Source organism: Ambystoma mexicanum, chromosome 4q (genome assembly GCF_040938575.1).
Source record: "Ambystoma mexicanum isolate Mex_15411 chromosome 4q, UKY_AmexF1_1, whole genome shotgun sequence".
Classification (NCBI taxonomy): domain Eukaryota; kingdom Metazoa; phylum Chordata; class Amphibia; order Caudata; family Ambystomatidae; genus Ambystoma; species Ambystoma mexicanum.
This window is the reverse complement of record NC_090928.1, coordinates 1,106,066,324-1,106,092,769: the sequence shown is the minus strand read 5'-3', so window position 1 is coordinate 1,106,092,769 and position 26,446 is coordinate 1,106,066,324. Positions and strand designations below refer to the sequence as shown.

The 26,446-nt window shown below is 45.0% G+C and overlaps 1 protein-coding gene across 1 annotated transcript in view; it reads left to right on the top strand.

The window, feature by feature from the left end:
- The window catches only part of LOC138468215 (xanthine dehydrogenase/oxidase-like), a 551,126-nt gene that overhangs the window by 184,894 nt on the left and 339,786 nt on the right, over positions 1-26,446 (top strand). Inside the window, exons 5-7 of the mRNA XM_069608675.1 lie at positions 1,705-1,831; positions 11,982-12,043; positions 17,141-17,212. Coding sequence (XP_069464776.1) covers positions 1,705-1,831; positions 11,982-12,043; positions 17,141-17,212 — 261 coding nt within the window. The remainder of the gene's footprint in view (positions 1-1,704; positions 1,832-11,981; positions 12,044-17,140; positions 17,213-26,446) is intronic.

Sequence of the window (26,446 nt, the reverse complement as noted above, 5' to 3'; positions counted from 1 at the left end):
GATTTACTGGTAGCAGCAGTTAACTAACAGCGCGCCTGACCTGCCGAGACTTCAGGCCCCAAAAGGCAAATATATGCTGGAATCAGCGGCAGCGGTATTACCAGTGCCAGTGATTCCGGCAATCCCATCCCATGGAGTCCTCCATGGAATGGGAACTTAACAGCGTCTCTGCCACCCGTAATATTCCCGTAATATCATGATATCGGGTGGCAGAAATGGTAAGGCAGTTTTGCCGGTAACCCGTCGGAATTACCGGCAGGATACCGGCGAAACTGTAATGAGGGCCAAAGTATGATTGTGTTTTTGTACAAGAAACCTAAACCCATGATGGTGTTAATTGACAGGTGTGTCAGCGTAAGGGATTCACCAAACGTTTGAATGTGTTACTAGTCAGCCTGAGGCATAACACCTTGTTCGTGCATCAAATATCTGGAACAGTCAGCGCGCTCCGAATACATAGAAGGATTTCTTGCTTTTGAGGTGCGGGTGAGGCTCATCCAAAGGTCGCTGGCGTGGGTTCCTCAGTCACTTGGTGGATTGCTGGAGGTTTTCCTTGAAGAACTGTTTGTCGTGCGTATGAGTGGGCGCGCGCCTGTGTGTGTGCATGAGTGTGCGCCTGTGTTTATTTGTGTGTGGGCGTATATGTTTGTGTGCTATGTGCGCCTGTGTTTTTGTGTGTGTCTGTTTGTGTGTACGGCTGCCTGCATGTGGGTGTGTGCCCATGTGTGTGTGCAGTCCAATCCTTGCTTCGCAATCTGGTTCAGTAATGGCCTCACCTCGAAGCTAAATATATACCTTATAGCAAGAGATACCTTTCAGAGTCTTCCTGGTACATCAGGTGTTGAGCGAAACTCTTGATTTAAAGGATGCAGACCATTGGAGTTATCCCTGCGGTTCTGATTCCACGTTGTGATTGACTGTATGGATGTTGTTGCATCGTCTGTATCGTATTGCTGTTCTGCCTGATCCTTTGTAGCAATGTTCGGTTTGAGGGATGGTCTTTTCTTCCCCATCCCGATGTGTTGTGCATTGGTTGGCAACCTTCCCTGTGAAATGAAATGCTATGCTTCGGTGAGTTGCTGGTGCCAGGTTACATGGCGCAGCCACATCTGAATGAACTTGTATGTCTGGCCTTTGGATTTTGGAACCCTGCTTGTTTGCCAACGGCAATGCCAAGTGGGAGCCTTGCCCGTTCACCAAAGCCAGCGGCTATCAGTCATGGAATGCAGAAGTCAGTCATTTGAAAGCAATCAGGTGGATGATTTATTTTTAGTCTGTAAATATACCTTCTGCACACAACGTTTTAGAAAATGAATCAAGGGTCTCCAAGTCCAGTCCCCAAGAGCTCCACCCACGCCAGGCTTTCAGAATTGCCACTCTGTACTGTATATAAATAGCTCCCCATTACGTTCAATTTGTGTAGCTCTCCTGAAAACATGGAGTGAATTTGTCACTTGGGTACCAGACTTTGAAACCCCTGCAGAGGCAATGCTTTCACAATTCCAGTCCTTCAGAGCGGCAACCACGCCAGATTTTCAGAATCACCACTGTCTACTCTGTGTACATAACTCCCATTTGGATTAAGTGTATTTTTGGCAAACCTGAATACATGGAGTTCATTTGGCATTTGGACTTGAGGACCCCTGACCTAGGAAATGTTTTTACAATAGTGATCATATGTTCTAACTTGTCCCCCCTTTGTAGGAGAGGATCGCCAAGAGCCATGGATCCCAGTGTGGCTTCTGCACTCCCGGCATTGTGATGTCCATGTACACCCTCCTGCGCAACTCCCCAGAGCCCACCATGGAGGAGATTGAGAACGTGCTGCAAGGTATGGAGACACATCTACTTACTGTCCTGTATGGCTCGATTAGATCTAAAAGGAAGCCTGCGTAGACCAGAGACAGCAAACAGAGGATAAGAGAGAGAATCAAAGATCCGCTCAAAAAAGAGCATCTATTTCAATTAAAAATGAAACCAAGATTTAGGAGATATCATGGTGCACTGTTTTGTTCTTGATCGCTTCGAGTCCATCTTTGAGACCTGTTATCAACCTCTTGTAAGAACTGTCTCTGGGACACCATGTTCGGCTTCCGCAACCTATAAGGGGTTAGGATTCAAACTATGCTTCCCATCTCCTGCATAGCTATTATTCTATCATTCCCTATCATATTTGACCAATCAGAATTCTAAGAACGAGGTCACTTAGTGAAGGCCTGCTGTCGACAGTGATTTGCTGTGAGATGTTATAACGCTGCAACAGCCCCCCTCCATGACGTCACTGCATATCCTCCATAAACTAACATTGCTTATATCAGATAAAAAACCTGTATATTTTAGCATATTTTAAACAGAAGTCAGTCTGCTGCTCCCAGCTATTATCTTTCAATAACATTATCAAAAATGTGTAAAATGCCCTTGTCTTCGTTTTACTAAGCATTACTTTGATACACAGGCAATTATGGCATGATAATGCCCTGTGTAATGTTCACTAAAGCTGCATTGCACATATCAATGTTCTAAGGCTTATGTTTACAAGCTCGAAGGATAAAATATTATTTCTACTTCCATACCCTTTTTCTTTAGTGTCATGGTCTTATCCAGTGTTAAGCTCTGTGCCTTCTTCTGGAGTGGCTTTGCTCCCAGTTACCTGCAAGAACGAGCGTACACCATGTGTCCTTCACTTCACATGGCTTAAGAGTAGGGTGAGCAGGTTTTTTTTTATTTTAAACCGAAACAGACCATAGACATAGAAGTAGGACTACCGTAAAACACGAACAGGGCTCAGATAAAACTGTAGTCCTGTTTCTATGTTGCTGGCCTGTTGCAGGGGTTGTGTTCCAGGCACACACTTCTCATTGGAGGAGAGCAACCTGGGAGGGGAATGGGGAGGAAATGGGGGCGTGAAAAGCCTTCACGCATAGGAAGAGTCGCACTGGGCCCCCGATTTCAGGATTTCTGCAAAAACCGGCACCGCAGGCACCCACCCAACCAATCCCGGGGCGGGGTTAATTAAACTACAAAAGTCTCGGGACCCCAGGATGGAGGGCGATTTCCCCAGACTGTCCCTGTAAAACCAGGACGTCTGGTCACCCTACTTAAGAGGTGCCTATTTATATTCTCTAAGTGCATGTTGCATTCAATACTGTCTTCTGTGAATCCTTGTAAGATATCATGCTTAACCAATGTATGGATTAAGTCATTATAAGAGGTTTTATACAGCACTGCACATCACCTTTTGCTCACTTATGAGTTCTCAGAGTGCACAATGCATGCATGCACATTACACATTGAAGGATGATTGAGTCCATCCAGATGCAAAGAATGATCCCCTATCCAGAATTCTTCATTTGTTAACCTCTTATCATCTTGTGCTCAATCATAAACCAATTTGAAAAGTTTTGGTTGTAGAAGTTTCCCCAAGCACAGCTTACTCGGTTCTACTCTCAGGTGAGGCTTAGGAGCTTTCTGAAGTCAACTGCCCAGCACTACTTCTGGCGCGCCTCCATTTGAAAATGTTTATATATCTTTTGATGGATCATGTTGGAATTACAGATCTAGTCGGCATGTAGTGAGAAGCTACCGTCTGAAGGTATGAAGTTCCCCAGCAAGTCTAAGCTTCAGTCTGAACCAGTGGAGAGATCTCAGGACTGCTTTTGTGCGGTCTGTTTTCACAGATTCAAACATATTCTGGGTGTTTGATTTCAAACTCGCTGTTGTCTGTCTAACCATTTGTTTGGCAGTCTGGTATAGATTATGCTACAGTAATCAAAACAAGCTTTCACTAGAGGTCTGGTCAGTTCCACCGGATAATTGTTTTGAACAACCTGGAGAAATTTCAATAGAACTGAAAGCTGGAAATGTACGCTCTGACAATGCCTTGACGTGACACGCAGAAATGAGATCAGCATCATGTCTATGGCCCAAGACGCTGGCATAAAGACTCTGGAACCAATTCCCTGTCCACATCAGACTTGCCCCCTCGCTTATACAATTTCAGAAGGAGCTGAAGGCCATTCCCTTCACACACCCTTCATTCTCCACCCTACCTGAGACTGGGTGATCTGCTCTCCACTGTTTCCTGCCCTGATTGCTTGTAGTTCCCTTGTTGCTAAAATGCCTGCCCTCCCCCTACCCTGTTGTTCCAGGAGCACACAATACCTTAATTCATGCAACTTCTCAAAAGCCAATTACCACTTACCGATGCTCAGCTCTCCCCAGAGCAACTAGGCGTTCCTCGATGAAATGACAGATCTCATCACTACACATAAACATCACAGCTTGCACCTTTCTCTGAGACCTCAACCTGTCTGAAAGAGCAACCAAAAGAAACTGAGACCCTACTTGAATATTTCAACACCATGCACACATATTAGCTCATCACAGAACAAACCCACAGTAACAGTAACACACTCAACCTGGTATTAATCACTTCTCCGGCCATTGAATATTTTCACACCCTGCATAGACCATGCATGCAGCCATACCCTTGCTTCCTCACCTCAGACCTCTCTCCTACTATGTACAAGCCCAACCAAACAAAAAACCCCACCACTCCTTGAAGAGCGTTCTCATGGGTGCAGTAGAAGGGAACCTCATCACCATGGCTTCCTTGTAGAACCCCTCAGAGAACGTCCATTCCCAGCTCAGTGCACTCAACCACACCCTAACTGAGCCCACCAACATTCCTGAACCACTACAACTTTGGCTCCACAAACATACACCTTCCACACCAAGAAACACTTGACAACAAGCGTGCCATACACAGACTAGAAATGTTCTTGAGAAAATCCCACCAAAAATAAGACCTCTCCCTAAGAACACAACACTCAGCACTCAGCAATCTTATCACCACAGCCAAACCAAACAACTACACAAAAACCATCACGGAAGCAACCGACAGGAGCAGAACTATTTTCCAAGGCATGAAGTGCTGCTTCCACCCCTGCAAGATTCTCTCATACACTTCACAGAAAAATTAAATGCCATAAACAACATCTTCACATACAAGATAGACATGAAAAGGCAACACACTGACAGCTCCAAGCACTACAAACATGTCCCAACTATATTAGTCCACAACCTATCAAGATAGATACAATTCAGGACAATTATTCCAGAAGACCTGACTAATAATCTCACAGCACTGAAGCCCCCCACCAGTACAGACAACATACATTTCTCTTCCATTGTAAAGGTGATCACAGTGGAAGCACACATGCCACTTCTTAATGTTACTAGTGCATGCCTCATGCCAGGCACCTCCCTGGCAGCACTGAAAAAGGGACAGATCCTCCCCATGCGTAAGAAACCCACTCTCCACCTGAAAAACCAGGACAATGGTTGCACCATCATTCATCGGCCCTTCCTCATCAATGTGACTAAGAAGAATGTCGCCATCCATCTGAGCAAAAGTATCACTCAGCGCAATCTCCTACATGACTACCAATCCAGTGTTTACAATGATTCAGCACAGCGACTACTGTTAGCCAAGTTACTCATGACACCTTCCCCCATCTTAGACACCCATCTACTCATCTACTTGACCTCGCTGCCACCTTTGATACCATTGGCCAGGATTTCCTCCTCAACATCCTAACCCCAGCATGGGCTCTGCTAGAGCAGTCCTGTATTGGGTCACCACATACCTTTCCAAGAGACGCCACCTTGCTCAGATGGGCCCCCCTACACATTTCAGAATCAGCCATAAACCGCCCATAATGCTGCTGAGTTCCACATGGATCCATCCAATCACCTGCCATCTTTAACCTGTGCATTAACCCTCTGAGGAAACTCCTTTCCAACACTGACCTTAAAATACATATGCAGGTGACAACTTTACCTGAATATCAGTTGATCAGTGACCCACACACTCTCTGCTCCCCATTTTAACATGAGGGGCAGAGAGTGCCAAGTGTCTGCCTGAAGCCCACCTTGGCAAAGACCGAATTACCGCTCCAAGGAAACCCCACCAGAATGCAACTCTCACTGAGTGCAAAATCTCTCAGCTTCACCTTCAACTTGGAACGCTCATTCAAAGCACACATCACTGAGAAGACCCAACAGCATTGTACTAATTAATGTAACTCCACAAATTCAATAACAGTCGGTCAAGCCCTAGTCTCCGCTCACCAGGACATTGGCAATGTACCACCTTGGCCCCTTTGGAAATCATGCAGTAGAATGCCACAGCACATCTCATCAGAGGGTAGAGAAATTCACCCACATCACACCCTCTTCGGGGAGCTGCTCTGCCTACCCCTTGCAGCACACAACATGTTCAAGACATCCTGCATCATGACAACAGAACCACCACCCTACCTGGCTCAGAAACTCATCGTCTTTGAAAGCCAAAATATACCTCCAGAAGCTACGACATCACTAGACTGGAAACAAAGAACAACAAGAGGGGAACAATAGGAATTAGGGCCTTTCCTTCTATGCAGCCTGTCTCTGGAGTGGGATACCAATGCAGATAAGACCAGAATTCCATAATGTTAAAAAGAAGCATCTCACCAGTCACTGATCGTTGCCCTCAGCCTTAGTTCTCCCCTTCTAACGATCAATATCTACACTCGTCTTTCCCACCCGGGCAATGTCTGCTACCCATGCAGCTTTTCAGACACCCCCTGGCGGCAGCCTCTCCATACAGCACTTCATGGGATTTCCAACCATGTATGCACTATATGAATCCCACACTTACATAACAAGCTTAATGGTTACGCAGGACAGCCACCCATGACTGAGAGATCTTATAAGGAGGTTTCCTACATGCCAGGAATGTGGACACCACACAAATGCCAGCAGGCAAGAGTTTCAATACCAACGAAGGCACAGATCTTTGAATTTCTCCATTAGATATGGAGGTCAGTTTGATTGGGATTTCCACAGTCATAAAGATATCTAAATTTCTGCAGCATACGTGCCAGTGAGAATTCGTACGACCTGGCAAAACATCACATTTCAAGGTTGGCCTAATGTCAAAGGCCAGTGGAAAAGTACCACTTTCTCTGCCGACTGGTTATGCCATAATGCAAAACCTGTGCACCGACAATGCTACGAAGCTTGAATCCTTTTGAAAGAAACACACATGATTGTAACTGAGCAAATTTAATCTGGCCAGAAGCGGATTGGGCAGTTTATTGCCAACATTTGAATGGTTGGTGAATTGTGAATCATCGCCATTTCCCCAAATCCTTTGCCCTGAAGCAGATTTTTAACTAAGTTTGTGACGAGACAGAACTTACCCCAATACAAATAACCGTTTTTGTTTCAAAATAAAATCAATTTGCTTAAAAAAAAGCAATTTCTCCTTTCGAATCCCTGTCCATCACAAAAAACGGTCAAACTTGCTGTGCGGCATATTACTACTTTTTTGGGACTTTCCCCCCAATTCACTGTTGGTTAGATGCGGAATAAAATGTTCACCCAGTAATAGATGACGTCAACATTAGCATAGTGCATGATAACAAAGTAAATTGCTAAATTAAGAGAACAGTCATATCTCAACCAGGGTCTGTTCAACTCATACATTACCATTGCTTATTCATTACCATTAATCATACATTACCATAGATCATACATTACCATTGTTCATACATTACCATTGTTCATACGTTACCATTGTTCATACATTACCATTGTTCATACGTTACCATTGCTCTACCTCTGTGCTGCACATCTGATAACATTGGGGGTCATTACGAGTATGGCGGTAGGGGGTTAACAGCACCGGTAAGGATGCCGGTGCCGTTAACCCCCTACCGCCACATTCCGAGGTCCCTTAGCGGGTCCCACCAGGAACGGCTGGTCTTACCAGCTGTCCTTAGCGGGACCTGTTAAGGGACCATGAAGCTAATAACGGGCCCGCTATTTGCGGGCCCGTTATTAGATCCTTCCCCATTCCCATTAGCCCTTTAAGGGCTCAATGGGAATGGGAAATGGTATTCAGAATGGGGACCTACCGGGTCCTCCAAGGTCGGAATGAACCGGTAAATCCCCATTCTGTCTACCCGGACACGAGTTTAGAGGCAGCTATGGTGCTAATAGCACCATGGCTGCCTCCAAACTCGTAATGACCCCCATTGGGCCTCATTACACGGTAGATGGTAGCCATGGCGCTATTACTGGCTGTTAAACCAGTATCTGGCACTCCTTGCCCACCGCATCGCTGCTCTCTGCCCCAACTTTCAGTGCTATGTGGATGATACCCAGCTCATTTTCAGGCTACCCTCGGCCTCCTCTTCTCCTTCCCTCATCTCTGACTGTCTGTCTGCTGTCCAGGAATGGTGTGCCGCCAATGACCTCTGCCTTAATGCCAGTAAGACTGAGATTCTACTCATCGGCACACCCACTCCCTCCTTCCCTGCAGCTCTCTGGCCGGCCTCTCTTGGCCCTCTTCCTGCTCCTACCTGCAAGGCAAAAAACCTTGGGGTCATCTTCGACTCCACACTCTCCTTCTCTCACATCTCTGTGAAGTCACACTACCAGCTGCACCTCCTCAGAGGTATCCTTCCTTTCCTCTCCTTCGCCCAGAAGCTCACTGTCTCTAGAGCCCTGGTTCTCTCGAAGCTGGACTACTGTAACAGCCTCTATCTAAATCTCCCTGCCTCTACTCTCCACCCTCTGCAACTCATCCAGAACAGGACTGCAAGACTTGTCCTTGGCCTCAAGCCCAGGGACCGTATCTCTCCAGGCCTGAAATCTCTATACTGGTTCCCAGTGGCTGCGAGGATTAAGTTCAAAACCCTCTGCAGTGTCCACAAGACCTTCTGGGGCCTGGGGCCAAAATACCTTCAACTCTCTCTTCCTAAATATCTTCCCTCTCGAGCTCTTCGCTCATCCGCCTCCAACTCCCTCAGGGTCAGCTGCTTCTTCAAGCAACGAGCTGGGGGTAGATCTATCTCCGCGGCTGGGGCCTCCCTCTGGAACAGCCTTCCTGCCTCCCTGAAACTTGAGGAGAACCATCTCCGGTTCCGGAAGCATCTCAAAACCTTCCTCTTTGCTTCGGCTTTCTCTCCCCCCCTCCTCTGCTAAATTACTGAAACTGCACTGAATCTGGGCCACTCACTGATCTCGGTCCTTGGCCCAGCCACTCTCCCCTTGCACTGCCTCCCTGGCAACCCCTGCACTGCGGGTCTGTCTTTGTATCCCTACAGCCCCCCTTCCCAGCACTTGTTTGCACTTACCTTGCACTTGCCACCAGCTGGCCCTTATTATTTATCTTGTATTCTACTAACCCTGTACTGCACTTTCCCCTCTCCCTTTCCCTTGCACTTTTCCCTTCCCTTCTACCCATGCACTTGCGCGATCTGAATGACACCTGGCCTAGTAGGATCGTTGTCCCTTTCTTCCCCACTCCCTGCCTCATCGCGCCTTGAAACACTTGTGTATAGGCGCGTTACAAATGCCATATCATATCATATCAGGCGTTAGGGGAGGGACCCGCTAAGGAACCTCGTAGTAGGGCAGTAAGGGATTGCCGGCACCGGTGCCCTTCCGGTGCCGGTAATCCCTTACCGACTACCATGTAATGAGGCCCATAATCTCTTCTAATCCTCAATTTATGAAATGTGAGAACAAATCTGCTTACTCAGAACCTTTACACTCAGGATTTAGGATCTGAAATCATGACCACTTCACCTAATAGGGTCATAATAGTTTTATAAATTGGGCTATCATCTTTCAAAATGCAATAACAGAAGAAAACAATGCAATATTTTAATAATTTCACACCAACATATTTTTCTAAATGGAACACTTTGAATAATGCCCACCAACAAGTTAATATTGTGTTTTACAGCAGATTGCAGGATGTGGATGTTTACTGATGAATGATAGTATACAGCGGCAGGAATTGGGTATATTGTGAAGTGCATCTCACGCGATCGGAGCCTCGTTCCTTCAGAAACGAATCCTTTATACCTGGGACAGGAGGCGGTCTGCCTGCCCCTGCTATCCCAGTGTTAGTCCATGAAAATTCCTTTTTTCTACAAGTACAATACTCCCACTCTAGGGTTTCCTATCCCTGGGGGAAAAATCTGGACACCACTGTCTGAGACCTAGCGGATATCCTTCTCCTATCCCACCGCCATGATATTGACTGTAAGTGCCTTAGTAAGCCCCCCCTTTGCCATTATGATGTGAAGGCTCGTGTGTCCCTCCCTCCCCCAATTGTGCCCACTTTCATGCTTATTCTGAGCATCAGGGAATTTTGGTAGGAACAAGCCCACCCAACTGTAATCCAGGAAACACGGACAGTCTACTCACACTGCAGAAATGCAGTACTGCAGCGAGGAGTAAGCATATATTTGCAGCGGCCAACCACGCTGTGGGCGTAAATCTTTATGCATACAGTAACTATGCATGTATCTCTGCTGCGCGCAATGATGTGAGCATGCACATGGTGAAGACGTGCCATGGCGGAGACCATTGCAATACGTTGCGCATGGTTTCAGTTGGCACAGGAACACCAGACTCAACCCGTCTAATTGCTCAAATGTGGCAGCCATCCAAATCTTCATGCATTAGTGTATGGAGTGCCTCCAAATATGCGCAGCGTATGTGAAAACGTGCAACTTTTATTTGTGCTACAAAGTACGTAATACGCAGACTAATACAATTCTGGGCAAAGTCATTTTGGCCGAAACTTTTATGTGGGCTGCATAATGAGTCCTGTGTGCCCCATCACTTATTCATTTAAAGCATGGCACTCCTCCAGAAGTAGCCTGCTAGGAATGGGAGGGAAAAACAGAAATTGGACTCTGATATTGCTTGAACTCTTCCCACAGAGTATTTTTAGTTTGGGCAATAAGGTGGCGCTTCAGCGCCACCTATAAACCGAAACTATTGCATTGGAGTACAGGTAGAAGAGAGATGGCATATGCTGAGGGACACACAACCTGTGGGTGTTGTTTGGTTATTTACCCACCCTTTCACTGCCCCTGGCCATGCTAATCCTTTGTCCATTCCCACCCACTATCTTCCCCTCCCGGCCCTAAACACATCCTCCTGGGATATCTTTGAGCTACCTCTATCAAGCAATAATCTCAAACTTTAGCCAGCCAGGGTCTGCTGCAAGTTTACGTCTCCACTGCAGCTGTAAAAGGCTACTGGTGTAATACAAATGTCTTAAACAAGAGTGCCTTCAGCCACTTGATATACATCTATTCCATGGACAGACGTCCTGTTAAAAACAAGCAACAACAAAGCCAACAGTTTTAGCTCCAGCAATTATATAAGCATTTGCCAGGTACTGACATCATTTAATAATAATAATAATAATAATAATAATAATAATAATAATAATAATAATAATAATAATAATAATAATAAGAAGAAGAAGAACAATAATAATAATAATGCATTTCTTATATAGTGCTACACACCCATAGGACTCAGCGCACTGAAATAACAGAAGGCATTATTGCTCAGGTAATCACTCCCTTTTCCAGCTGTTGCGATCTTATGCCTACGTCCTACCATTATCTCAGTGCCTAGCAAATGCCTATTCCATGCCTACCCCAAAGCCCAAACTGTTGGCTTTGCCACTGAGTGTTGGTCTTATAGTAGTGTGGCACCCTCTCTTTGTGGACTAATAGGCGGCGATCGCTCTCCATCCATCATACCGTACTACTGCGCCTCCCTGGATTGTACTGTTCCACATTCCACTCCTGGAGGACGGTCCTCCGTCTCAAGGTCCATACGCGGCACCGCTGGCACTCATCATCGCTTTGGTTAGAGATAGGCGTGCCTTTGACATGATGATAGCGCAAGGGTGGTAGCCAAAGACTACGCGCTGTTGAGCAACTCTTGGTTGGAAAACACTCCAGGTGTGGCCCTTTCTAATTACTGCTGGAAATAATGACTCTCCCTTAAGTCACACATGACCTAGTCAACCATGCGTGACTGGGGGACTTGCACATTTGATTAGCACAGTTCTATATCCTCATCAATATCATGCTTTTGTCTTCTCGCCACAGGCAACCTCTGCCGCTGCACTGGATACAGACCCATTCTGGATGGTTTCCGGACGTTTGCACGGGTACGTGAATATTATCCTTCGGCTTGTATTATTATTATTATTATTATTATTATTATTATTATTATTATTATTAGGGTATTAATTGATCGCAGACCTAGCTTCAGGAAGCCATGGAGCGCTTCACAGTCCCCAGCTCGGCATCAGCAGTCGCACTGATTCAACTAGTCATGGTTTTTGGATTTGCGGTTAAGGGATTGTGAAGCTAGTTAATCCTGTCACCTAATTAAGACTGATACAAATGCAATACTGTCCATCCACATAGCTGCCTCCGGGAACTTGGCTGAAAACACAGTGCGTGCTCTCACTCCCAATTTGGAAAATTTCCAGGAGGCACTGTTAATTATATTTGCTGTAGCTGTTGACAAAGCTTAATCATGCCAGGCAGAACAATTGGTACTGCTCGTCCTCGTTTTCTTTTGATGCGTCACAGCCAGTTGCTCATTTGCATAATACAATCTGTAAACACATGGGTGCAGTACCAGAAAGGTGAATTTGAGAGATAAATGAGTCAAAAGGCTTGGCTTGGACCATTGCCAATCAGAACACAATGTGCTGTTGTGTGGCACACTTCTAACTTCTCAGAAACTCAAACAACATGGAACAATTTACAGATAAGCGTGCAGCAGACAGGCCATACCGCATTGCATCACACTTTCGCTTTCACTTTCGCTTTCACACACTGTCGGTGCACCCCAAGTAGCCATACAATCCCACAAACAGCTTTTGAAAACACAAACAACTGAAAATCTAGGCTCCGCGCAAAAGGCTTCCAAGATCATAGATGTCGAGCTGGATTTCCAGAAAAGGTATCCGCCTGCATATCTGCAGAGATAGGTCAAATCTAAACGCATGATTCAAGCAACAAGTGCAGATAATGGGCCTCATTACGAGTTTGGCGGTAGCCGTGCATGTTTTCCAGGCACGGCTACTGCCAAACTCGCTACCGGCACCGCCACCCGCGATTGGGCAATAACTGGCCCATTACAAGTTGAATGGCCCATTCGCGGGTGGCAGTATTGCCGGGCTCCCGATCCCCATTCTGCCCTATAGGGCACAATGTGTGTGGGGAGCATGGTTGCACCGGCACCTTTGATAACGGTCCCGGTGCAACTACGAGTTAGGCTCGTGGGTGCCGCACAGCCCGCCAGGTAAGGCCTGGCGGGCTGTCATGCAACCGTGAGCAGAACTCGTAATTCGATGGCACGGTATGAACAGTGCCGGTGCCTTACCGACACCATTCATACCGTGTCTGCCAAGATTATAATGAGGCCCAATGTCTTTTAGTGAAGTAGATGCATTTCAATGGCCTTTCTACTTGTTAGAGAATGACTGTGCTGCGGTATTGTGCTGTAAACATTGTTCTAGGGTGTGGGGCCTCCTTTATTGTGATGAAGTCCCCTACCTCTTTCTCAGGACACCCAAAATGGTGACTTAGGGGGACACATAGCTCCCCGAGCCAGTGGATGTTGGGCCCCTGGGTGGTATGGGAAAGACCCCTCATCGCAATACTTTGGACCCTGTTAAAGGGCAGGGGTCAGTCACAGTCTTGTAGTACATTCCAGTCCTGGGGGTCTGATGTCCTAACACTCTCTCTGGTAAGTCACGGTGCCCATGCTAAAACCATGGACCCTGGCCAAACCCCTTGTGAGACCTTGCTGGGTACTACTAAGGGAGCCTTTCTCCAACACAGAAGCTCTAGTTCTTATTGAGAAGACCCAAAGCCCTAGCATAGGAAAAGACAACTTTCCTGGTAAGGAAAATTATTTCCATTTACTTGACGATCGAAGCTTGTGTTTAGATACAGAGTGTTATAATGTGTGTCTTCCCTCCTGTGTCTTCCTTGCAGGGTGAGGTGATGTCAGTGGAATGTGGTGAGGTCACTGTGCTCAGAGTGTTGTCATTTGAATAGTGTTCCATGGGGGACAGTTGGAGACAGAGAGCTGGCTGGCTAGGATGTGCCGGTGCTTTCCTGCTGTACTAATGAACTAATAAACCCATATAACTTACCTGCTGGCTCAGATGTGTTGATGACGAGTCCGCATTGTTACACAGTGCAACTCCACGCGATACATTCATAGAGTTCCCAGCAATTGCAGAGAACTGCATAGCTCTGTGAAAACAATGCATAGCTCTGTGAAAACAATGCTACCGATCCCCAAACTCCTGAATGTAACAAATGTGTCTTTGGAAGAAAAGGTACAGAAGCATCGTTCCCTGGCAAGAGATCGTTCCCCCGGGTATATAATGTTACCATTTCACTCTATGCACAATTTGGCAAACTGCAAAAAAAGTGTTCACAAAGCGCAGCTAGTGCGTTTCTATCACCTAAGTCGCATGCTGGAAACACAGGACAACAAAGCGCAGCACAGGCAACACAAGGGAGCGTCAAGGAAGAAAAACGAACACCAAAGATGGTGGTCAGGGCAATTAGGCAATTATAGGCTTGGTCCAGCCCTCACTCAATTACAAGAGATGGGATGTAACAGACCCTCACTGAGATAAAATCAGCCAGCCTTAGCTCAGTGTGGGTCATTGGAGTAGGATGTGCCGAGTGGTGGGACTGTGTTGGAGTGAAACAGGCAAAGTGATTAGAAGGAGCTTAGGATGGTGGGGAGATGAAGTGGTTGTGTCAGAGGAGGTGGTGGTAACAATAAAGGAGAAGATGGTGTGACAAGGCCTGCTTACAGGCCGTGTCAGGGACGTGATGGAGTGCACCACAAACATTCCCTGGTGTTCGCGCGAGTGTGTACAGACCCCATCCCCTACCTCCATTACCTATGATGATGATGTCGGCGTACACTGACGGGGGAAAGCCGCAGCAGGACACAGCAGAGGGAAGCTACAACGCAGCAGCAGTTCACATTTTGTCACAACAGACAGCCAGCAGCCTAATAACGGGCACATGAGAAAGGGCTCCAGCAAAGTCTCCAGGGATCTACACGCCAAAGACTGAGTGAGAGTTTGTAGGGACAGTGGCGTGATGGGAGGGCAAACAGCGTAAGGGACCAGTATAGAGAAGGGTTAGGAGTGAGAGGGTTTTAAAGAAGTGAGAGTGACGCTGGGTGAAAGAAGGCACCATTCCCTGTTTCCTGACACTACTAAACGGTGATAGGAGAGGGAAAGCGAGGGGTTCTCTAGGGAGTCAGGTAGCCAACGTCTTAGGGTAAACACCTGATGTGTAGAAAAGTGAAAGACAGATAGGGTTACTGATCGTTGAGCTACTAACATCCCGGTAGGGACGTCTGGAGTTGGGAGCAGAACCCAGGCCCAGGGAAGGCAAGAGAGGAAAGGGCCCATCCTTGCGTCAACTCCAAAGGTCCCAGGAAGCCCAATTAACTTGAGATCACAAGCCATTCTGACCATTTTATTTTTAATAAACACTCTTTGACTTTTCTTTAATAGTCAGTGTGATTCTTTGGGACAGGACCCCCTGTCACAATGGAGATATCCGCAGAGGAGATGATAGTCACTGTGCAGGAAGTGGTAATGAGCGAGGATGAGGTGGAAATAGTGAAATGGTCAACAGCTGAGGATAGGGAGGGTGGCAGCACCGTAGCCAGAATAGACATGAATTATGGAGGTGGCCAGGTGGCCCAAGAAAGGTGCCTGTGGAGGCTGGAAAAGGAATGAGACCATGGCAATGAGGGCAAGTGGGGGACTGGTTGGGATGGTAGTGAAGGGGGACCCAAGGCTTGAGGAGAATGGACCTTAGAGTTCAAAAAGTGCAAAGGTGTCAGCAGCCAGTGACAAAATGTTTTGGACAATAGTCCATTTTGTTGAGACTATAACCTATTATGAATGAATGCCAACATTCAGGTCAATGATGGATGATGGGTGGTACTCTAAATGTAATGCCAGGTCTCGGGATGCAGATAGAATGGGATTGCTTGTGGGTTACATGTGGTCAGTGTTGGTTTGGTGTATCAGTCCTGAATGACACTTGCCACCATACAGGGCCTCATTAAGAGTTTTACGGTCCGGGACATTTTCTGTCAACAATTTCATTACCACCACTTTTATGACAGTCATGGTATTACCACCACCATCTAATTATAACTCTGAGTTGAAGTGGAGTAGTTACCTCCAGCTCAAAGTTGGAGGTGTATCCTCCACTTCACCTCCAAAATTGGCAGATTTACTGCGGCGGAATAATGACGCATGGGGAAATTCTCCGAAATCTACAAGGAGTATCATGGACTCCAAAAATGGGGATTAACACCACGTTCCCGCCACTTGTAATCCCAGCGTATATTTGCAGGACTGAATGGCGGTAACAGTAAATGAGTTTGCCGGTTGTAATGGGGCCCAAAGTCTTTTACAGTAGTTACAGAAGATAAGAAAGGTACTTTCCAGGGCTTGTGCGGACTATCACTATTGCTTTCCAAGCTAGTATGGGGGTGATGCAACTAGACTGCTTGTGTCAGACACCTTGGTTGGCTGTCTCATATTGTAGTTATACATTACCCAATTTGATTGGTCCATCTAGGTAGGTAGGCACACCTATGTTCTATGTTTTCGGCTAGGTGGCTGGGAAAAAATAAACATCACAGCATGAAAAACAGAGCAGCGAAACACCCTTTTCCTGTTTAATATTGAAAACGGAAAAATGGCATAATTCATTGGGAAAGAAACACCCAAAAAACGACTGCAGCTTAACTATGCTTGAGGAATGGAATATGTTGACAATGCTCCCAAACAAAAACAAACTAAAAATGAACTGTAAATTCAATTAATAAATGAAAATAGAAAAACGAAACATGGTGGGAGGGGTGTACAAGTCTTGAAATGGAGGGAGGGATGAGGGAGGAGAAACGGCAAAATAATTCAGTAAGGCAAGAGGTGCAACATTCCATAAAGAGAAATTGATGGAAGGTGGAAGGCACCCTCGCTCCAAGCTCACAATTAAAAAGTAAGCATTTTACAATCCAGACACCAATATTTTCTCCTGGGAGAGGGCTCAGTTCCAACTTGTTTCACAGTTCACTATGGTGCAAAATATTTGCGTACAGCAAATTGCAGCAAAAATTTATTTTTTTGCCTCTGCAGAAACCTAAGAGACAAGCTAACCTTTTATTTAATTTCTCCTTCTTCTGTTAGGACTCTGGGGGGTGCTGCGGTAAGAGAGGGAAGAACCAGGCCTGCTGCATGGACAACGCCGTGAATACAGATGTAAGTGAGACACAGGTCCCTTTTATTGCTTACCAAAACGTGTGACTTCGAGATTAAACCATTTGGAAGTGTTTGGTCATATCATTTTCTTTGTAATACTTCCCATTGTCTTTACCTCTGAGTTCCCTCAGAGGGGACCGGTGCATTAAAGCAAAATGAAGGCACTGCGATTTATTTTATTGCAATCACTGTCCCACAGAAGACAAACTCCCAAATTCCCATAGAGGTCATTTTTGAATGGCTCACCCCAGACAGAGCCTAGACTGAGATACCTTCCACTGAGCCAAACCTCCTTCATAAAAGCCATCCCACCTTAAATCACAATTTCCAGCCTCCTTAACCACTCCATCGAGTCTCCAGCAGGCGTGCTTTCATCATCTTCGATGGGACCTTCTCATTGTCCTTTCATATCTTCTCAATGATATGCTAATGTATGTTTCTGAGCTGTATAAAGCACTTGATCACCGTAATCTGACTCCAGGGCAATGAAATTAGCTACTCACTTATTTAGGGAAAAAATGTATTCCTTCATAATGTGCTTAATACCCTCTCTAAGCGCAGGACTAGGATTCGAACCTGTGTTACTCTGCGTTGTCTAGCTTCCAAGACAAACATGTTGCTCCTGACCTATCCTCCTGGAACCCACAGGCGTTGAGCTACTTCTTGGGCAGTGTGATGTCTGGGATACAGTGCAGGTGTTAGGGTACTGAGTTCCACATCTCCGAAGATAATAAAGGATTCTTAACTTTCAGGTCACAAGCCTTTCAGGTATTAGAGAGAAACTGGCAGATCTAAGTGACATTGCTGGAACATAAAGAATACAACGTAAGTAACTCTATTCGATCGAACAGAGTAACTTCAAATCTCTGCTGAACGTCCTTGAATATGGAAAGATGCAATTGTTTACCTATTAGGCGGTCAGTGGTCAAAGTGTACGAAAAGAAGTCGTGGAATTATGTTCCCTCCTGATGTGCCCCCGCTCCCCACAAACCCCATCGCCACGCCACCTCCTATGCGCAATCCAAACCCCCAAACAAACACACCTGCTGTTTGAGGGAATGTTCAGTGCAGTGCACTGAAGTGCAAGTTTCAACTTCTTCCTACACTTATTTTAAATCGAAACCATTCCAGAATAGTTTCTTTTAAAAATAAAGGTATAGGAACAGTAAAACATAAAAAATAAAGTAGAGGAGTACCGCTCCTAACCGTTCCCGTCCACTTCGACCAATGAGTGCGGTCATGTCCAAATGGTCGGATACAACTATTGACAACTCATGTCTGCTATGTGGGGCTGCTAGATTTGCTGCATTGTATCATGGAAGAGAGCAGCTAACACCACAATCCTGCTTAACATGGTCCATTTAAACATTTCTCAGATTACACAGTCCTGACCAGTGAGTCAATGGCCCTCATTAGGACTCCGGCGCTAAACCATGGTGCTATTAGCACCATGGTCCATGCTGGAGTCCGCCATGGAGAAAGGGGGAATTACCACCCCATTCCAAGGTTGGCGGGGCGGTAATTCCCCCTTTCTCCATGGCCCTTCCCTATTCCTATTTTTCCCCATAGGGCTCAATGGGAATGGGGAAGGCAACAATTGCGGTACCGTAATTGCCATCAAGGTCCCTTTGCGGGTCCCTACTTTAACGGCTGGTCCAGACCAGCCGTTTAGGTCGGGTCCCGCAAAGGGACCTCGTAGTAAGGCGCTAAGGGGTTAACGGCGCCGCAGCCTTTTACAGTGCCATTAACCCCTTAGCGCCAGGGTCGTAATGACCCCCAATGTCTTCTCAATGATACCAGTTCTCAGTCTTGTTGATACTGCAGAACGTTTTATTAGCAACAAGATCACACATGATATATTATCCTGGACTGAACCATTGTTTAACAACGCTTTCTGGCTCTTAGTATTCACAGACATTAAGATTTCAGCCTTGAAGAAGACCTGCATGGTCGAAAGACGTGTCGGCCACAACCTAGGATTAAAAAACATATGTCCCAAATTACAGCTTATTAACAAGGGGGGTCTGGGTAAGTGCTCACTATTTTTAGAGAGGCACAGCTCCTCCCTACTGATGAGGTCCAACCAGACCGAAACACGTGTCTGGGGATGCTGTTGGTACTCTGGTTCAGAGGAGAATTGCCTAGCATTTCGGTGCTGGACTGCCCCAGGGCAGGACAAAGACTGATATGTTTGGGATATTTCTTCTCTGTGAAAGATAGTGAGCTAAAGACTCTTGGTAAGTCTCTCAACCAGGACTAATGTCTGTCAGAAGGACTCCCAGGACCCCCCCTTGTTAATTTCCAAATTACAGCTTTTCATAATTTTTGTATGAACCAGAAAGATCCTACATATGACTTCAGCAGGATTGTGCGAGCCCTATACAGGTTCCTTATGCTTTTTTTAACTTCAAATCTCTGGTGAATGTCCTTGAATATAGCAAGATTAGGGACAGAGTTGGGAAAGGCAGTCAGTTTAGGCCAGCATTTTTTCTCTTTCCATTTTCAGAGGTGGGGCCAGCCTACTAATACCCTACAGCCGGTTAAGTGGCACAGCGAGTATAGCGCTCGTTTTGTCATGTGTGCAGAGCCTGCTAACGCAGGTTCGAATCCTGGCGGGGCCAAACTCAGCCTTTCATCCTTCCGAGGTCTATAAATGAGCACCACACACCGTGGGTAATAATAAGCAGCGCTCAGATACCTGAGGGTTCGTAGCGCTATATAAATGCCAAATTGTTATTGTTATTGTTGTTGTTACAGACCGCAGAGCAGAGTTGGAGGAAGCAGTCAGTGCAGTGCAGCATTTTTTCTCTTTCCATTTTCGGACGGGGCCAGCCTACTAATACCCTACAGACCGCGGAGCAGAGCAGAGTTGGGACAGAGATGGAGGAAGCAGTCAGTGCAGTGCAGCATTGTTTCTCTTTCCATTTTTGGAGGTGGGGCCAGCCTACTAATACTCTACAGACTGCGGAGCAAAGCGGCTTTCGGACAGAGTGCAGTCTGTGCGGACGTGGTCCTGGACACAGACACTGACACAGTGCAACTCCTGTTAGTTATACGACCCCCAGTGCATAACGGTACGGTAAGAGCTTGCCTGCTCATTTGACTGTTTGACTGCTGCTGGTCTGCTAATCTGCTGGTCTGCGGCTGCGGGTGTCGGAGTGTGATTGTTGTGCTTCATAGCCCGCCCCCCCCCCCGCCCTCCTTTTTGTATTCTACTTGCATAATTACACACTTGTAATTGGCAGGATTCATTTTATTCGACTGCGACTGATAGGCAGATTGACTGATAGAATTTTAAGAGATTTTCGTGTTGCCTGCCGGTGCAGTTAATTGAGGGAGCGTGTAAAAGGCGCATAACAGGGGTGTCTGGATAATGATACGGAAGGGCTTGAGGAGACAGATGGGTATGGACGACCCTCTGGAATCATCCGTTTCAACTCCCCTGGAGTTACTGAACACTCCCAATATGGGAATCAATCACAGGATAGGGGAAAAATGACTTCACCAAGGAGCGCTCAGGGTGTAGTTAACCTGCCCACTCCATCTTGCAATCTGGTGGACACATGTATTCCCCTTTATATCCCCCTGCGATGGTCAAGAGCTGATATATAATGGTACAGCTCGTTGGGGTAATTTATATGGTAGTGACTTCATTAGCCTGCTGATGCCTAAATGGCCATATACTAGGAAACTTGATATTACAGAGACTTGCCCGAATCAAACTTTTACCCAGTCCCCGATTGCTGTTCAACGAATTTTTGACTCCTACTTTGCTAACTCAATTGGAACTAGCACATAGAGTAAATCCATCGCACCAATTAAAGGCACAGCAATTAAAGATCATTCTATCATCTACTGCTGATTTTAGGGAAATACATGATTTTAGTATTGTTGAATTTGCGGAAACTGTGATGGGTGGTCATGATGGCACAGGTCAGGAATGCCAGCTCATAAGTGTGATACAGCAAACTTGCGATGCTTCAATGTCAAATTCCCCAACTGGATTGACTAATTTTTATTGTGAACAAGGTGTTAAATGCTGAAAAGTTTACTCAATCCCCTCAGGTAGAGGGCTTGGAGATCCTAGGGGAGGCTGGTATTTATCACACCCTGAGAGAGGTCGTAGAGCGTATTCGTTTAACCCACCCTACTGTATCAATATTTAACATGGTGCTTAATTCATTCGTAAATTTGTACGATAATATCTGGCATGAACTGAAAGAATAGAGCAGTTGGGTATGGGTAACTCCTCTATCTACCCAATTTCAGCTTTATACCAGTTAAGGATAGACAAGGCTGGGCATATTCAAAGGGGGCTATTGACATGGTCCCTATTGTGATAATGCAATTACTACTATCGGCAATTGGCTGGTGAACAACCATTCTGTAAACCAATAGAAGTTGAGCCCTTTGGGTATGATCAAGGTAGACACCAAAAGGGGGACAAATCAAAATGCCAATTGGATGTACTTTCTTCCCTATTTTGCTTCAATGGCAATACGTCTACTATAAAGGCTAGGAAAATAGCATTATCTTTGGTTAAATTAGCACGAGGGGCGTCTACCTTAGTACATCAAAGTAATAAATCGGGTAGTAACAATGAAGGCATATCAGTGAGGATGCCCCCAGTGGTTGAGGAACCAGCAGGAGGTGCGATGGCGACTCGAAATAATAAGTGTAATGGAGATGTGACGTCACTTATGGTACCGCCATTTCAAACCTGCATTAAGGAGGATACAGTTCAGACTCACACAGTGATTGCAACTAAGGGCCAAGTGACCTTGGGGTCGGGCAATTTGCACTATCTCCATTGTGATAAATGGGCCCATTGTGGGGTATCCTAAAGGACACTATGATCAAGAAGTGAAGAGGAGTGTGATCCATGAAACAGCTGATCTGGCCCAGAAGGATCGAAAGGGTTGTAATCAAGGGGGCATCTCGCCAAAGTTTGTACAAAGGGCCCCTCAGGGGAACACTAGTGGGACTATGTTTACTCCTATTATTCAGTCTGGAGAAAGTATATCTAATGTTGCTCGATTCCTGATTCAGCGAAAGAGTGTTGCACAATATAATAATATCTACAGTTTGCAAGAGAATGTGTTGGATTGAAACCATCTTCATTTAATGAAAACTACTAATAATGATTTGAAGCCAGCCCAGGGGAACTTTGTTAGAGACTGTGAGCCAACAAAATCGACATTGTATGCAGCGTTTACCTCCAAATTTATGTCCAACACTGAATTTGGGGGTCAGGCAATTGTTGGACAAATTGCATAGGCGTAGTGCTAAGAATTTGGGCATTGGGCTATGGGCTGCAGGGGGGTCAATCAAACCCAAACCCTATAGTGTGTTACGGCAAGCTAAGGATGTGGAGACTTTGCCTATATCCTCTGATAGCAGTCAATTTAATCAGCCTAAAGTGAGTATGGACAGTGTCTTGGCTGCGGAGGTGCCCATATGCCTGAAAAGGGGGAATGTGCTTACTTTTTTTTGCTGAAATTCCAACATTAAGCCTCTAATCATCAGCTGATATTGACAGAGTGTCATTCCCGAATCGAGGAAACACAAATAGCTGTTTTCTCTACTTTGGATCGAACCTGGTGAAAGAGTTGGTGTTCGCTGAAAGACAAACATTGAAAGAGTTGGAATTTGGTATTCCATATGGGCCAGATAGTGATTAATTCTACTCATCCTGGTTCAATATCTAGTAACTTTTTGGGGAGCAAGAAGATGTTAACACGTCCAATTGGGACTTACTTACGTCTGCATTGTGGAAAAGACCAGTTCCATTGTGGCCCTAGGTCCGAGGAGAGGGGTCTCCAGGAATTATTTTTGAAAGTTGTGTCCTGTAATTCCAAAGGAAGTCAAAGCCTGTTTGGCACTATTGAGGCTATGCAAGCACTAAAACAGGGTAATATCATTTTACTCCAGGAGACGTGGTTGTTGGATACCCCTCTTCTTGATGGCTACCAGGTTCTCCCACAGCCAACTAAACCCTGTAAGCGGGAGAGCTTCAGGGGGCATGCGGATTGCAGTTGGGTATGAGGGCGGTTTTGCTCCAGAATCTCCCGTTTGGGGGGATGGCAGTCACTTTGATATCTGCGGATGCACAGAAGAATCTTTTAATCCTTAATGTTTACTGGCATAGTGGGGTTGCTGAATTGCACAGTTTCTTGAATGTTATCTCTGAGTGTATTACCGTACGGGTCAATTATTTTCCAGATGGAAGAATTATCAAGAAGAAACTGCATCGAAAAAATTAGGGCTCTGAAGCAATTGGGTGCTGGCCAACTGGATATTAGTCAGGAACTGAAGAAGCTAAAACAGAAATATAGGAAGTTTTTTTTTAATTTAAGAAGGCAGCCTTACTCCAGATAGATGCATAATGTATGCTGCAAACTTTGATAAAACACGATGCTCTGGCTTTTTGGGCACTGATTAATAATTTGGAACCTTTGTTCCAAATTAACGAATTGAATGCGGTTACAGACGTCCAATGGATTGATTTTTTCAGAGATGTTTATGGACGTGAGAGAGTACAGACTGATTCTGATCCGATTGTTGCCAATTATATTTTATCTTCTCCATGTGTCCCTTAATTAGAGTATGAGGATATTTGGACATTGATAAAGAATTGTAAAATGTCAAGAGCCCAAGGGCCCAATTGCCTTACAAATATTGCCCTAAAATCGGACCCAGTCAATTGGTCTAAGGTCCTTTTGTTGTTATTTGGGAGCATTTTTGACTCAGGGATCTTTCCTGCCTTATGGAGTACTGCTAACATTGTGCCCATCTTTAAGAAAGGATCTAGGTCAACCCAAAAAACTATCGACCTATTTCCTTAAAAAATGCGGATTGCAAAATGTATGCATCTTTATTATTGGGCCATCTTGAAGGGTTGGCTAGGTCGACCTTGAGACTAACAGAGCAGAAGGCTAGGTAGTAAGCCGAGCCACGCAGTCGCTCTCCTTTTGGTCCCAATCTGGGTATGTAATCTCCAAATAATTCCAGAATCACTAAATGTGAAATCCTAAATTTTCATATTTGTAGATATCCAACTTAAATGAGTTTGTAATAAATCATCACAAGTAACACTGTTCGTAGTTCCATAAGAACAAATTTATATTCAAAAATCAATGTTTTCAAGAAAAGCAGGTCACTAATAGTTTCTTAGTGAGGAAGCAAAATGTCACAGCATCCAAATAATTGAATGCCAATGCATTTCAGAGAAAATCTCCTTCATCAGGGCAAGTCAAATGTTGTGTCTGTTATCAGAAAATAAAACCTATGCATAAACATGCAATTTGTGAGTAACAATATCATTAGTGCAAAAGTAAGTATGACATGCAAAAGTCATCATAACATACCAATCGCCACTTGTTTCATGTTGTAGTCGTGGTCGTGTTCAAAAAGTAAAGACAAAATATCAATTAGCGGGATAGACAAAATGTGATTTATGTGATATGAGAAATACGGGGAGCGGCCTTACCTGAATGCTATGTGACCTGTAGCGAATAGGGGAGGTCCTGTGTGTTTGAAGCGATAAAAAAAATGACAATCCTTCCACTTGGAGTCCTAGTCACTTAGCAACTAAGCAACATCTGTAGGGCAGAAATGTCCAGTTCAGAATGTGCATAATGTTAACAACGGCATAAAAAGGAAGGGCTGCTCTAAATGGTTTACCTGAGAGTGGTTGCGACAATAGCCTGCCATCCATGCTCTGCCTAGGCAGGGTGTGTGTGAGGAGCTGAAGGCTTCCATGCTAGACCGTTGCTAGGCAATGGATCTACTTTTCTAAACTCGCTGCACAGCGCGGATGGTGCTCAATGTTATGACTGGTACGTGCTGGGAGCGAGGAGGCTCCCTTGCGTGTGCATTGCCAAGCAACACTGCGCATGGAGAGAATCAGAATGAATTCACAGTGCATGTTGTACGCATGTGTAGCGGTGGCCTGAATATATTGAAAAACATAATATGAATGGTGCAATAATGAAATTTACTTGAAGATTATCAAATAAAAAACATTGTCCAAAATAAAAGAACGAATTAGATGAAAAATAAAAAATAGACATAGAAAAAATACAAAAAAAATTTAACAATGCAAAAAAACTAATGATGGAAATAAACAGAAATAATGTGTATGATATTATTAAATACTGTGCCTAGAGATGAAATATATCCCTAATAATATTGTGTAAGTGTATGTAAATGTGTATGTAGCTTTCACAGAACAAAAGAGGTGACGCCAATGGCGGCACATTGGGTCCCAGACCTTCGTCCAGGAAACATGTCTGTGCTACTAAACCAGAAAGACAATGGTATCTTCAATGTGATGAAATTACACATACATAGGTGAGTCAGTAGAAGTATGAAAACCTGTTAAACTGGCATATTAGTTACAAATAATGGCAAGATGCTCACTTGGTAGGTTAAACTCAAATCACAAAATCCTAAACATGGTATTCAAATGGAACTGGCACAAAAGTTACAAAACATGGTCAGATGTGAAACCCCTAGTCGGGTGAACTGTGATCCAAAAATGCTAAACTTGGTGTTCAAATAAAACAATGGAAGTTGATATCTTCGTTGAGGCCATTTGGAAACAAACTGCCCAATTTGTCAATCCAAAAAGTGTCTCTTTTGTTCAGTCGCAGACCCAACTCTTCATGTGTGTTGATCTTAGTCAAAACTAGGAATCTTATTTGTGTGACATTGTGGCCTTCTTTGACCCAATGGCGGGCTACTGCTGAATTCATGTTATTGTTATGAATGCAGGAACGGTGCTCATTCCAGCGTGTTTTGGCACTTCTTGTAGACTGTCCTACATAGTATTTACCACAAGGGCATTTGATACCGTAAATGATGTTGGCACTATCACAAGTTCTATAAGTTTTCAGATTAATTTTGTTACTGGTACGCGTATGATGTATGATGTTTCCCTTCAGTACAAAACTACCATTAGTACAATGTAAGCATGGATAAGCGCCAGTCCGTTGTCTGATGGGTTTCTGAATGTACAATTTGAAAAAAAAGAAATAGTTTACAGTACCACTCTCTTTCGCGAACCCACTGATCGCAATAATTTATTACACCGTTTAAGCTTTCACCAGTCTCCAGTTTGCTCAGAAACCTACCATACAGCCACCTTCTATTAGTTAAAAAGATCGTTAGTGACCCTGAAGATTGCTTACAACAACAAATGGAAATGAAAGACAAGTTCCTCACACGTGGATA